The sequence below is a fragment of the Dermacentor andersoni genome, chromosome 2, assembly GCF_023375885.2.
Source record: "Dermacentor andersoni chromosome 2, qqDerAnde1_hic_scaffold, whole genome shotgun sequence".
Classification (NCBI taxonomy): Eukaryota; Metazoa; Arthropoda; class Arachnida; order Ixodida; family Ixodidae; genus Dermacentor; species Dermacentor andersoni.
Genome location: NC_092815.1, coordinates 107,213,196 through 107,228,031, shown reverse-complemented (window position 1 = coordinate 107,228,031; position 14,836 = coordinate 107,213,196). Strand labels below are relative to the sequence as shown.

At 53.1% G+C, this 14,836-nt stretch overlaps 1 protein-coding gene across 4 annotated transcripts in view; it reads right to left on the bottom strand.

Moving 5' to 3' along the window:
- Sema1a (semaphorin 1a) overlaps positions 1 to 14,836 on the bottom strand; it is a 137,696-nt gene that overhangs the window by 67,076 nt on the left and 55,784 nt on the right. For all 4 annotated transcript variants that reach the window (XM_050188206.3, XM_050188208.3, XM_050188209.3 and 1 more), the window contains exon 2: positions 9,416 to 9,673. In XM_050188206.3, the coding sequence (XP_050044163.1) occupies positions 9,416 to 9,599 (184 nt within the window). In that variant the 5' untranslated portion in view covers positions 9,600 to 9,673. The remainder of the gene's footprint in view (positions 1 to 9,415; positions 9,674 to 14,836) is intronic.

Sequence of the window (14,836 nt, the reverse complement as noted above, 5' to 3'; positions counted from 1 at the left end):
CAACGAGCGAACCAACGAACGAACCAACGAACGAACCAACGAACGCTTGACTTGCCCAGTCCGACCATCACAGACCTCAGGCCAATCACGAAAACAGCCGAAAGCGCCAAAAAAGCTATGCGCTTTCTGAAAGATTCCGGTCGATACATTAAGTTCGGAAAACACTAGAACTGCGTAGCCCTGGGAAACACGCTACACCGCAGTGCACAACATCCTTGCAGGAAAGAGACAACTTGAAGCATGACTTCCGTTAACTTACCGGCCGGCCGACGTGTCGCCGTAACGGCATCCTCGTCTCCGCCGCCTACGTCCGCGTCCGCAGGTGACGTCACGGGCACCAAGTAAATTATTAGCACCACCAATGAGCCATCCTGCGGTCAAGGTCAGGGCAGCGTGCCGCGCGCCGTCCGGGTAAGTACTGCGGTTGCGAGCGCGCGGCGCGCGTGCCTAGCGACCGGGTTCTCGATGTCATCGCATAATCATTGAGGTCCGAGAACACGCCCTCCTGCCAAGCCGATGGTCGGGTTCCGCGTAATCATCCGGGGTCGCCCCCTCGTGCGGCACAGCGAGTCATGCTGAGCGAACAGTATAGTGTATACAGCAGGCGCACGCGCGCGTCTGGGTAGGCGCACCTAAGTCGATGGCAGGGAAGAAAACCAGCACGACTGGACAGAGTGCTGGGCGAATATATCAGTTTGCCGTAGTAGATGCACTCGCCAACGGACTCCAGAGGAAGGATGGTGTTGCAACACCGACTACATCCACGCGTTAAACCTTGCTGCTTGGAGAGAACGGGCTCGCTGCCGCATTCTAGGCGGCAGGCAGACGGCTTCCTAGTTGCCATGGCGACACTCTGGTCTTGTTCAAACAGACACCAGGGGAAATTTCATATCGAAATAGAAAGAAAGAAAGAAAGAAAGAAAGAAAGAACAGTAAGTGTAGCGATGCCAGCCTTGTCTTTATTATTTTTTTTATCCGTTTAATTTAACCACCCGATTCATGGCCAAACCCCCGTTATCGCTATGCTCCACGACCACTAAGATCAACAACAACCATGCAGGCGATCGAGCGCCCGGTTTACTACCTGACAAGGGGCCGAGGGAAGGATGAGTAAGAGAATAAAAGCGGGGAGAAAGGTATCATGCGTGGATGCAAAGCAAGACTACAGACGATCACTCAGGATAATGCCTTCAAGAACTGCAGTCTGTAGATCGTTGAATTGCTTTTTGCGCCACGGTATAATGTGGCCACTATTCCAGAGTCCGTCTTAGGGGGGGAAAAACAGAGAGAGAGAGAGAGAGAGCGTCATAAGGAACGCAAGTGCACGAGTGCTCGATCGAAGGTTCTTGATATCCACAGAACAGTCGCACGTTGGTCAATCGGTCATTCCAATACTGAAAGACTATAAGCATAGATGAAGACCTATACACTCGCTATTACCTACAAAGTTAAGCACAAGCACAGGCGAGGAACGAAAGCCGTTAGAACAGTGCTCGCGCTCCGTTTCACAATTATTCGACGTATACTCTGCCGTCAACCTATCGGGATCGCGATCACGCGGACACACGTGACCCTGCCGCGATTCCTCCGCGTAGGCTAGGGCTTAGCGACGCTCGGTGTCGAGCACAAATCCTGAGCACACTCTCGAGTGCCAGAGCCCTAAGTCGTTCCACACGTAAAGAGCTATACACCACTCCAGTGCAAGATCACTGCGAAACGGAGCGGAGACGATCTCAAAGAGCGCACTCCGCAGCTATTTAATTCGTCGGAGCTCCGATGAAAGGTAAGAACGACTTCAAAGAAAGAACGGAATCGAAGAACGCACTTAGTAAACGGGAAAAAAAGCACCTCCGTTTATGGTTAGCGATGAGCAAACGAGCTTGTGTTGAGTGTTTGAATTCAAAGACTCATTCCGCTATGCCGAGGCGCCCCAGAAGGGAAAGGCAGCATTAGCCGCACGTGTGCGGCTGCATTGAGCGGCAAGCCAAGCGGCAATCGTTTTGATTTTTTCCCCCTCAAGTCGTCGGCAGTGGTGGCGGCAATTAATTTCCTCGAGCGCTTCAATAAGGCGCCCCTGTACAGTGCACCGGGCGAGGCCCTCGAACGCTCGCGTTACAACATCGGGCTTCCCAATTGATTCGCGTCGCGGGCGAAGACACCGTGCGTGTACTCATTACGCCTCGCATTTTTCGCAAGTCTCGGGGAAGAAAGAATGAAAAAAGAAACGTAAGCGATAACGAAGACGTTTAGTTTACAGAGGTCCCGCCAATTTGCGCAACAGCGTTATCGCTAAGGTACATACAGCTCGAAATTATGCGTGCTTCTCCGCCACGCGTGAGGCTTCACCGCATTACAAGTGAGAAAGGAAGGTACGGAGCTACGGGAACACGGCGAAATAAGCTCGTTTGCGCGGAAACGGGCTCCTCCATCGATTGGCACTAAACATAGGCGGGATTACGGCAGCGCTATGTGCATGCACTATATATATACGGCAGCGACAGAAACGGGATTGCGACTGGAGGTGCTGCGATCTAAGAGTTATGGCCGCCACTCTCGCGGTCTATAATGTCAAAAAAAAAAATTTGAAAATATACAGAGATTAATCTTTAGTACGTATAGAGTGGTTTCGCCTCTTCAAGTGGATTACGCGAAGACGCGAACACGACTTGGGCGGCAAATCGCCCGAGTTCGTTTAGAGAAGAAACAAGTCCCAGCTAATAATGAAAGGCATACGCGCGACCACGGCACACGCGTGAAGAGAGAGAAGGACAATAGTAAACGCAGTTGAATCCTTACAGAATTGCCTAACTTTCAGTCGTTCCCACTAGAGAGAGAGAGAGAGTGAACTTTAATGAGAACCAGCAGTTTAGTCGGCTGCGCCTCCCACGATGGGACGTCGAGTTCTTGCCTCTTCGCCGTTTCGTAGGCCTGCTGGGTAGCACAGAGTTGGTCGTCAAGATGGGAGCTGCGCAGGGCGGCGTGCCATCTCGACGAGAGGGTCACGGGATTAAGGTCTGGGTATTGATGTTTGCACTCCCATAGCATGTTGGGGAGTGTTGCTGATCGAGTTTTACGGATCAAGTTGTTGACATTAGGGTTGCAACTGCGTTGCAACTGCGGAATCGAAGGCAGGCAGTACGCAACGAAGTCTTGCCAATTTAGGAGAAGTCCCGAGACAACGACGACACAACACGCCCCCAAACTGTGCTGCGAAATACATATACACGAGTAGCACTGAGAATGAGAAGCAATGTATAGTACTTACTCCCCTCATCGCGAGAACGTGGCGGCGACGGACCCGGCCGTTTCGAGGGCAAAGACCACGAGAGGATCTCGCTTGTTTCCGAACGCGCTTATCGGCTGAATCACAGGCCGGAGATGACGGCCACAGCAAGATGGCGGCAACAAACAGCCCCTCAGTACCCGCCTTTACTTTTAGGGCTGGCTTTTGCACACGCCAAAATTCGACACCGCGTTCTCGCATTTCGGCGGCAAGGAAACGCGAAGTTTGACCTCGCGAGCCGCGTATATGTTCGCGTGGGGTTCACAACGGCGTGACCGATAAGACACGCGATAAGCGTTTGAAAGCAGCCCAGGGAATGCGCTTGTCGCGTGATGATATCGTTTCGTACGCGAGCCCAGTGGCCTGGTCGCGGCACACGCAAGTTCATTCATATGTGGCCCGGCAGGCAACAAAAGCATGCAACACGGACAAGCACAAGAAAAACAGTTTGTCTGTTTGACCATTCGATAGTTTGTCCAAATGGTTAATGCGCCTATAGAGAAAAAAAGGAAAATTGGTACTTTCGCCCGAAGGGCGAGTCACTGATTGCGACAGAAAGGCATTGCGTTAGAACTTCTCGGACTATGCGCGGGCCCGCGACTAACGCGGACGCGACATATATACGCGGGTGCACCGTACAGGAGATGTCGCACAGGATTGCAGACATACACACACGATAGCCGCAAGGAGCCACGCCAGTAAAATTACATTACTTTCAGGTTCGAGCACGGATACTGCTTTACACCTTGAATGCTTACCAGTCTCATGAGATTCCTGATAAAAGGCATGCGCTGCGAAAGCTATGTATAACGACATTTGATTGTGGGCTGCCATTTATCCTCAAAATTCTGAGATTAATAATTTAGTCAAGAACTTATAAGACCTGCTATGAGCAACTTCAGTGATAGAATAGTGTATATAACCCGCACACATATACGGCATTTATAAGCATATAGCATACATATATACCTAAATATATGCGGAGCTTTACGGCGACGCATCGGCCGCCAGGTACTCTCTGTCGGTCCCTGCGTGGGAGACGCCCATTGCGCGCTGACGTACGTCCTGCAGGGCTTCTATTAGTTTTTACAATCCAATCCTTACGACGACGACGAAAATTCGCTTGGAGTTTCCATATAACTGCTATCGCAATAGGAAAAAAAAAAACGAAAAGAAAGAACAAGCCCTGTTGAATCGCTTCCCACTTCTCCCTCTCTCTCTCTGTGAGTGAGTGAGTGAGTGTGAGTGTGCGTGTGTGTGTGTGTGTGTGTGTGTGAAAACTTTTATTGAAATGGGATCCAGAGGCTCGACTTCTTAAGCCAAGGCGGGCCCGCTCCCACGTTGGCTCTGTCAGGCCAAGCCCTTCAGCGACATGCTGGGCCCTCTGGCCGAACCTTAGTTGGTCTTGAAACAATGAGGCTTTGAATCCTTTTTTTCCCACTGTGTCCATTCTTCAACGATGTTGGGGAGAGTCGCGGGACACCCCGTCAGCATATGTCTGATTCCAATGATGCCATTACAATCGTTGCAGTCCATGTTAATGCCCAGGCGGCTTGTGTTGGCAGGCTTAACGACACTTTGCTGTCGCGTATGGCAGAAAAATGACACAGAATTAACATATGATAGCGAATCCAGTAGCGGAGTTTGCTCGCCAGTTTGTTGTAGACTTCGCTGGTGAACTTGGTTGCTGCGCATTGAAAAATTCGGCCCTATTGTCCATTTCCGCCATGTTGGTGCTTCGAATCAGAGTTAACGCCCCTTAACCTTCGCAAAGTAGCGACACTCTCGTCCTCGTTTCTCCTCTCTTTCACGCTACCTCCTAGACCGTGGCGCCGCCTACACTGCTTGAGCGTAGCAACGGCGCCAACATGCGCCCCTCGCCACTCCGCAGACGCTTCTCGAGCAGAAATGGCGCTGATGCATGGCGCGAGGGCCCACGTGTTGCTATTAGGCCAATAGCGACGCGGCGTCGGCCTCGGCAAGAGAGCGCGAGGAGGAGGCGGCATTGTCCAAAGCGTGCCGCTACATTACGAAGTTTAAGGGGCTTTAATTAGAGTGTTCGTAGCTGCCCCGTGAACCAATCAGAGCTGACAATATGTATAATTCGACAACGTGGCAGGATTTCGCAGAGCGTCCGGAAGAGCAATCTTTTCTATAGTGCCCGCCATAGTAGAGTACGCACGGACAGACGCCGCTCGTAAGAACTGCTGCCTCAGTTCTCGAAAAGCTTGCAATAACGGAGTTTTTGATACATCATGCAGCAGGAAAAGATATGTATACGCGGTGAATGGAGAAAAAAAAGAAGGAACTCGGCTAATCGAGCACATATGCAATGTAATGTGGCCAACTTCACAGGTCACTGAAATTTTAAGATCGCTCTCCCTCCACAACCCAGCTAACTCTCGCGCGGAAGCGTGCCGGGTGCAATGTGCTGCGGAGCTAGAAGCACAGCAGACGAATGCAGCGAGCTATAGCGTAGACATGTATATCGCGTACGTGATCCTAGATTAAAAAAAAGTAAGTATAAATAGGACCACAGCCTAAACTTAAGGCCTTACAACGACGTGGTTGGAATCGCGTTAGTCTTACAACCGGCACCGCACTTGACCGCGCCGTGGTTCACGTCGTGTGTATGTCGGCAATATGCTAGTCACGAACGCCGCGCCCGTGTGCAAACGAAAAAAAACAACGCGGATGCGTACTATAGGCTTTTGCCTTTGAAACCGCGATGCCTTGTAACGTGGTGGTACGTAAACGAAAAGCGCCGAGGTTCACGAAAAGGCTGTACGCAGCTATATAGCACAGCTTCACGCATTCGTCTTATACGAAAAGGAAACACCTTGGGATTAAAAAGAAAAAGGCTGCGCGTGCTTAGTGAAAGTATATACGCCCGCGAAGCTGCGCTCCTACGGGGATTTTCGAGCGTGTCGTGCGGGGCGCATTGTGAAAGATCGTGCATAAACTAAAACAAGGGAAGAGGAACTGGTCACTGGGGACTGCAGGAAGTCAACGCCGGTGTTCGCATGCGCACAAGGTCTCTTGTGAAGGTCTCGATTTCATACTTGTATTTTCCTGGCTACAATTAAGACAATCTGCACAAGTGTACCACGGCGCGCATGTGTGTGTGTGTGTGTGTGTGTGTGTGTGTGTGTGTGTGTGTGTGTGTGCGTGCGTGCGTGCGCGTGTGTGTGTGTGTGCGTGTGTGCTGATGTATAAACATAACGCGGGGCGTTCGACATTGTAAGTTAAATTGATTAGTTTTCCCCGCTATCTTCTGCAAGCGCGTCGCGTCCAGCGCAAGCACAAAAGCTATACTCCGCGATCTTCCTCAGTCTCTCCTGACTATCACGGCCCGCGCTCTAACGCGACTGTGAGCTTAAGCGAATGCAAATTGGGCGTGCGAACCGCCGCACAGGCGATCGAAAACCCTAGCCGTGCGGAACGCGGTGCCGAATGGCGGCGCGAACGTTCTCTTCAAGCGCTGAATCATCAGCGCGGTTCACACGAAGGTTCGATAGCCATCTGCGTTCGTAAATCTCGCACGCAGCCAGGCGGAAACGGTCGCGGTACGCGCTCACCTTGCGGGCCAGCGCTCGAGACCGCTGGAAAAGAAGGAAAGAAAGAAAGAAAGAAAGAAAGGAAGAAAGAAAGAGAGAAAAGAACACAGTGCGTGTGTATAACGATTCTATGCACGCCTCCATGCGCTGTCGCAGTTTTACAGCAGCATATTATGCCTTCCCTGTAGTACATGCTCGCGCACAAACAAACAAGCGCAAGCTCATCGAAAGGTCAACGCACTTCGAAGCGCTCGGACCACCATTGTGACAAGTGGCGGAGCCCCACGCGTATTCCGGGCACCCGAACGATAATAAATGAGGCACGTATACACGGGAACACCGCACGTCCGCCAAGTACAGCGAGTTCACATAGATGTGTGTGTGCGTGTGAGAGAGAGAGAGAGAGAGAGAGAGAGAGAGAGGAATAAAAGAAACAGAAATTGAAACGACGAGCTATACAGGAACTATGCGTATAAACGGTGCGCCAGGGCGAAAGCACGGGCGCTGAACGAAATTCGGGCGCAAATTGCGCGTGCCAGCAGCGTAAGCAGGTCGAAAGTAAATGGGTGCGGAAAAGACACTACGCGCACTTACACGGCGCGACGTAGCTGCACGGCGATGCGCACTCATTTCCGCGAGGCGCGCACGATTCATGCGGCGGATATCGAAAGCGCGGAAGCTCTCTCTCTCCCTCTCGTCGTGCTACCGGTGAAATTCAGCACGACGCATCGTCTATAGCTTTCCGCAAAGACGCGCAAGGGAAGGAAAAGAGAGAGGAAACACAGACAGTCGAAGAGGAAGGGACGGGGTCAGAGGAACTCTTCGGCGTGCGCCAATTCTGCGGCGAAACAAGTGGTGCAGGGCGGGCCGGTGCAAGGGTGCCAGAGGCAACCGATACACGTGTACGGGCAACTACGAGCCTTCGTAGTGCAGCAGCAACACGCACCGCCGTCGTCGACGCAGCGAGCATTCCATGCGTGCAACTCAGAAGAGAGGGACTATAACACAACACTCGTGTGTATGTTACACTATATTTACGTCCAGACGGGGGCCGGTTTCCTGCGAACTCGCCCTCGTTACGCGCGCGCTATAGAGAGAGAGAGAGAGAGGAAAAGAAGGGTTGTATAGAAAGGCAGGGAAGTTAACCAGAGGCAGTTCCGGTTGGCTACCCTGCACAACGGAAAGACGTAGGGAGATAGAAAGAGAGAGGAAGGAGGCGCGCTCTAGGGATTGCGTGCGCATGTATTGATGCAGGAAGGGTCTCGAACGGGGCACGGCAATCAGCATGCCGCGGCCCGAATGCACGCTTGCTTGCTCGGCAACCGGCTTCCTACACAAGTGCGTTCGTGTTCGAAAAGATGCGTTTCCTCTTGTAGGCCCGTCGCTGTGGAACGACGTGGCTTTGTATACATACTAGTATGCGTGTATCTCTCTCTATATATATAAACATAAGAACAAAAAAAAAAGCACTTTCTTTAGAGATACGTAGACTGCGTCTGCGTTATCCTTTCGGCGGAGGCGTCCTGTCGTTATGCGAGCGACACGCAACGAGGGGCACGTGTGAACGGGTTTCACGAGCCACGTAGGGCTCCTTATAGGGTCGCGCGGGATAGGGTGCCAGAGCAGACGGAGCAGACGAAACGTCGTTAGGCACCTTCGAGCTAGTAATACATGCAGAGGAGCTTGCAAAGCATGCTACCTGCGGATGCGTCGCATCACCTTTTCGAGTGGGGGCCTAACGAGACTGCTTTGAATATACAAGCTAGGTCTTTTTTTTTTTTTTCAGGAGAAAAAAGAAAGACGCAATTGTATATGTAACGATCGAGTAACACGCACGCTGCGCCGGAAACGCGCGCGACATCTTGCGATCGTCGAGAGTCTCTCGTCCGAAGGAAAAAAAACTTGGAAGATGCTATTCAGAAAGGCGCGTGCACAACGCTCCGGAATCCGTTACGCTTGGCGGAACCCCACCGGCGATAAGTGACAGCCCTGCCCTTTCATTCGGTGTAATACACGCAACACGTGTGCCGGTTTCGAGGTTGACGGGCCGCTCTTAACCGAGCCAGGGTCACCGAGACGCGCTGCGCACCGCCAAGCTATATTGCCGCGGCATATGTTGTTGCACTGCACGCGCGCTACAGAGAACTCTGAGGCTTTTAACGGCGCCGCTCCCACGCCCCGAGCTACCGTTCGCCGCACACGGTCGATTACGGCTCAACAGGGAGCGGGCGCCCGTGACGGCTGCCACTGCAAAAGGCGTGCGAGAGAGAGAGAAAATAACACTTCCAAATGGGCTCGACCCGACTGGGCGAAGACCCACGCTACATACGTCACGCGTAGTCTGCGTCAAAAAGTTTCGGACCAAGACTGCGAGTGACCTTTGGTCACGGGTATAATGTGGCGCACGTCAATCGCTCCGAGGTTCGCGAGACTGAGTAGCGTAGTCCTATTCCGATTTCTGGGGCTCTCGAGCAAGGAACGCACAGAGCCCCCTTTATACCTCCCACGAACAGCGTCTATAGGGAACTAGAAAGGACACCAAGGGCAATTGTGTATGTATACATGGGCCACTCACGCAGTTGGGCGACTGTCTTCTTGGCAACGAGGGCGTCCTGCCAGGCGGCGTGCGCAGGCTCAGCTAGGGCCAGCACGAGCGCCGCGGCCAGGGCTCCGGCCACGCGCAGCCGTAGAAGCCACGACAACGTGGGCCACCGCGGCGGCGGCGAAGAGGTGCCGCCACGGGTCGGCAGCCGCCCCATGGCACAGAGCGGGCGCGCCTACAGGCGCACGGCCCGGTCGACGACGGTGTTCTGCTGCGCTGCGCCCATTGGCCCTACGGAAGAAACAAACGCAACGTCACACAGTGTGTGGGCCCGCGTAAGTGACACACGTTACATGCATTGGCAACAGGCAGCGAAGATCGGACTATACTGCGCTATTCGGGACGTTTGGAGTATTTAATTGGGGGCGGGGTGGGGGGGGGGGGGGGTCAGAGGAGAGACGAGGACAAGATCCTTATAGGCATGGGTACCTTTAACAAGGTAAAACAGGGATAGGCGAAGTGGTAGGTTACGACATGGTGACACAAGTGTACACGGGCTGCAGGTGTACTGGATATCAGGAGACTATAGGTCGTCGCCAGCCTGATTCACAAGGAATGTCATTATTGATATCACCATTGTGCCATGTAACCCTGGAACGGGCACGCTAGAGTGCGTGTAAGTCAATGAATGTCGAACGTATATACTGCAGACTGAGTGCTGCCGCGCGACATTTTTCAGGCGCGATTGGTTTCGATTCAGAGGTATATACTCAATCACGCTTCACGCGCGCCCCAATATCGTTCAAAATGCTCAAGCAGATCGACTGAAATGAGGGTTCAGACTGCCTGCGTGACAGCGACATCGTTCTGAGCCAGCTGTCCGCGATATGGATGTTATGCGCGATTATTTTCGCGACTGGTGAGGAAGCGCAATGCATGAAAGAAAAGCAAAACGAACAATGACATCAACAGATAAGGTTTGCAGGTTTACAGGCAAGGAGGAAGGGAGGACTGTGTCCATTCTCGTCTTCTACCTTTCCATGCTGGCCTGGCCAAAAGAAACGAGAAAAAGACGGAGACAGCATAGTTGCCTAGCGCAGTACCTGGACCCAGAAGAAATTCGATGTCTTCGCATTTTACGGCCAACGTTCCAGATCAAACCTGTCTAGATTTACGCGGCTATACTAGGTGGCGCGTGGGTTGGTGTTTCGGTTTGCCATGACAAAGACAAAACAACGACGAGGAGCAAATCTCTAGACGCCACGAACGGGTGCGGCAGCATATACAGCCTCCCAGTCCAGCTGGCACATGACGCTAATCGCGCACAGAGGACAAAACGACGAGGCAAGAACACACTGGACCAAGAAGGCACTTCCAAGCCCATATACGCGCGACAACAATTTGTTTCCTGTTGGACAGGCTCCCATTTCTTGACGTCTACAAACTCACTCCCCCGGCACGTTTTCTACACAACCACAGCTTCTGTCACGTCTCATAACCGCCAACGCTAACTCCTGTCGCTGGGAACACACGCGATGATTGATAGCTCTTAATAGCGCGATGGCAGCTAAGGCCAAAGGCAATACGTGCAGCCAGAGATGGAATGTGTTTACGGCTCTCGAAAAAATTGACACTACGGCTCCTGGCCGTGGTCCCACGGGGTGCAAATAATCGGTCGCACGTACGTGCAAGTAAGCGAAGCGTGGTGATGTTCGAGAATGCATTGGGTATCCAGAGCTGTAAACACACCACCAAGCTTTTTCCGCCAGGAATAGAACACATCTTTCATGACTTGGAGGCGCCACCTTGGCAAACAGCGGTTCCCTACTGAAGTTGACCGTGGCCGTCCAAAGCAAATGCGATTCAAAACTGGACAAGATTTGCAACTTTAAAAGGAGTCCTGGTCAGCGTGTTTAATGAGCGTAGCCTTCAACTCAAAAGCGAAGGCTATATACGTGTTCCATAAAACGTTTAAGTGCAGCACGTGTACTGCGTTAGAGGTACTGCCTTTGGGTACAGGTGAAGCGTGCCGCACATTAAGATGCCAGGAAATTAAGATTCTTGCCAGAGCTTACATAGCGGCACCTTCACCGCGCGACCAACCGTTTGGCACGGACGCAAGCGTCCACGTTCTACTCTCTCGAGCACAGCAACGATTTAACGGTGCCAGAAACACCCCCCTCCCCCCCTTGCCGATCCTTACGATCCTGGACTTCCATGAAGTAGGCCGTTTTAATTCGCTCTCTTCAACGGAGGCGAGTGACCTTCGCAGACGTATAGGCCGAGCGGGCTGCTTCGCGGATACGCGCCTAGCAACCGTCGTGCCTCGCTTCAAGGCCTCTTGTACGCAGTCGCGCGTCCAGCGCAACTCGTTCGCACTACCTCCGCAAATTAATGTGCCGCGATCTCATTCGATGGCTCGTGATGCCTAGTAGAAGGGAGAAAATAGCAGGCGCGGTAGCAACCCGTAGATACTTAAAAGGTAGTAGTAGTAGTAGTAGTAGCTAAAAAAATACAAGAAGTTATGTCGGAGACTGCTGATAAGTCTGCCACAATTATTTGCCAATAAAAATAACTAGCGCAACACAATACTGGCCCATGTTTAACAGTTCAGAGGACACCCCAACGCCTGCAAGTAGCCAGGATCAGCGACTTCTTTTCAAAGGTCATCGCCTCCGATAATCATTCCTAGGTCTTAGCGGCCCAACGTTGATCCTCGGTCATGAAGATCGTCACAGTGGGTGACTCCGGATTTGCATTTGCTTAATAAATACCACGCATCTCGACCACACCGGGTCCTTTAGGGCCGATTTACGCTCGAGCCGCCCATCGCCGCACCGCACGCTTGCGGTCGCGCGAAAAATTTCACGTGTCCAGCACTTGTGCACAAATTACCATTTACACTGTGTGCGCAGTGTATACCTTACCCATTGTAAACCGAAATTTGTGCACAAGTGCTGGATACGTGCAATTTTTCGCGCGACCGCACGCGTGCGGTGCGGCTTGCGGCGATGGGCGGTTCGAGCGTAAATCGACCCTTAACGCCCAGCGATACGCAACAGAAGCACGGACGCCTTCTCTCTCACATTATCTCCCTCTCTCTCTTGCATTCTGACCCCTTCGCCATCCTACAAGTGAGGATCGAACCCGCGACCTCGTGCTCAACAGCTAACAAAACACCAACGCCGTCGGAGCCAGCACAACGGGCCATCTCGGACGCGGAGCCAATTTATTCAGAACAAACGCGGAAACGAGACGCACGCACACACAGACACACACACATACGATAGATGCGAGAGAGGCGACAGGGACGACGAACGGGACGATTAAAAGAAACGTGAGCGTCGCAGCGGGAAGTTTTGATAGAAAGGAACGACATTTCGCCCCGCCGCGGCGCACGACCGGGTTGGCGGCGGCGGCGGCCCAACTAATTCCGGGGCCGGCCACGTTCGGCCAGAGCGGACCGACTACTGCCGCCCGCCCGCCCGCCGTAGAGGGGGGTCGTCGGAGGTTCGGGGTCATTAGCGGTCATTGACAACGAGCGCGCAGCAGCGGCGCCCGCCTCGGACCATCCGTTGGCCGGTCGCAGAATGCACGGGGCCACCATGCACAGCGCGCTCGCGCAAACGCCGGCGTCTCCTTTCTTTCATAGCCCCCCAACGCGCGGCTCACTTCATCTCTCTTCACCCGATGACACGTGCAGCTGCAACTTACGAAACGTGTAGACAAGGACGGTCGACCTTCTGTTGCGGACTCGCGAATGAGTGAATGAACGAACGTTTAGAGAAATTGCATGGCGTTTCGGCACCTAATTATTGGGAAAGAGGAAATTTGAGAAAAGGGTAGCTTCATCTGTGGTGTCCACTCCTTCTCGGGCCTAGACGTGGTGCATGACAACTGTCTCACGTCGCGAAGGGCAGGAGACAGAGAAGGACTTCTTTCTTTCGTGCAACACCCCGCGCTACCCGCCGCGGTGGAATTATAACGGCTGCATTGCTAAGCACGAGGTAGTGGGATCAAACTCCGACCGCGGCGACCGCATTTCGATTGGGGCAAAATGCAAAAGCGCCCGTGTCCCACGCGTTGAGGGCACGTTAAAGATCCCCTGGTGGTCAAAATTAATCCGGAGTCCCACACTACGGTGTGCATCATAATCAAAGCGTCGTTTTCTCGCGTAAAACTCTACAATTCAATTCTTTTGTGCGATCGTTGCCAGTCGGTGCTGCACACTGTTCGTAGCTTTGTACTCGATACGGCGCCATGTGCCCACGCCTCGGCTGCCGGCGGGCGTAGCATGACCAGAGCAGATGCAAGACGTCGGCCGTGACGTCCTTCCTGCAACGGCTGCCGCGAATGAAGTCGGTCGCTAGAAACGCTTTTCTTTCTTTTTTTGAAGTGAAAGTAAAATAATGGTTTTACTTTCCACGAAGCGCGAACCAAAGTAAATGATAATGTATGATAAGAAGAACCGTCACGCGTTCAGTTTTGATGCTGGTGGCCACGCGTGAAACAGAAAGAAGATAACGAGACGCCTCCGACATCCACCAAGCATGGGACGTTGGCCGTGGAATGGCGACTTGGAACGATGCGACCTCGCTATAGCCCCCTATGCCGGCGGAGGACCGTGGCACGCAGTCCCGGAAGAGCCATATGCCGACCTTCGCACAACGAAAGCAGGCAGCCGGCTCGGGCTGTTTGGCGGTTCGACAATTGGGCGATGCGGCCAGACATTGTGTTCGGGCAGCCAGCTCGACCCGTGTGACCAGCGTCTCACGCTCGTACAACTGAAACGTGAAATGGCTGGAACCGGCCGAGATACTGCAAGAAATCGTTTATATATAGGCGTAGGGTCTAGACAGACCGCAGGTCGGTCTATACAGGCCTCCCGTCGCGTGAGCCTTGGCGCTTAAGTTTCAAGACCCATACCCCGAGCCTTTGCGCTGGAAGGATCGCATTCAATATTGTGGTAGTCAAAAACTCAATGCGCATCGACCTTAGTGCGCGAACGATGGGGTCATCAGCTTCTTCATGGATGTCCTCATCTGCGTCTGCCACCCACCCACGCAACACAGTCTCTGTACTGCAGTCCAACAACGCGGCGCGCGCAATGTCCACCGTGGAGGTTGCTTGCCAACGGGTGGCGCTACTAGCCTTTCTCTCATATCCTGTCAGCCTGAGTGACAGCCATCACCGGAGGCGGCTCGCAGCACACCCCGTCATCCGGAGGCGCCCTCGTCTTGGCAGTATACGATGACGGCGCTTCCGGGATGAACTTATTCTGCCGCAGTGCACTCAGGACCGCGGGCGGGAACGCACATCTGGCTACACCCGCTCACCTGGATGCACTCGCGAATGACTTTGGGACGCCGTATCACTTGCACGCTACACGTTCCTCGACCTACTTAGCTGTGCTGCACCGATTAGAGGGCTAGGCCTCACAAGAAAGACCAGCGG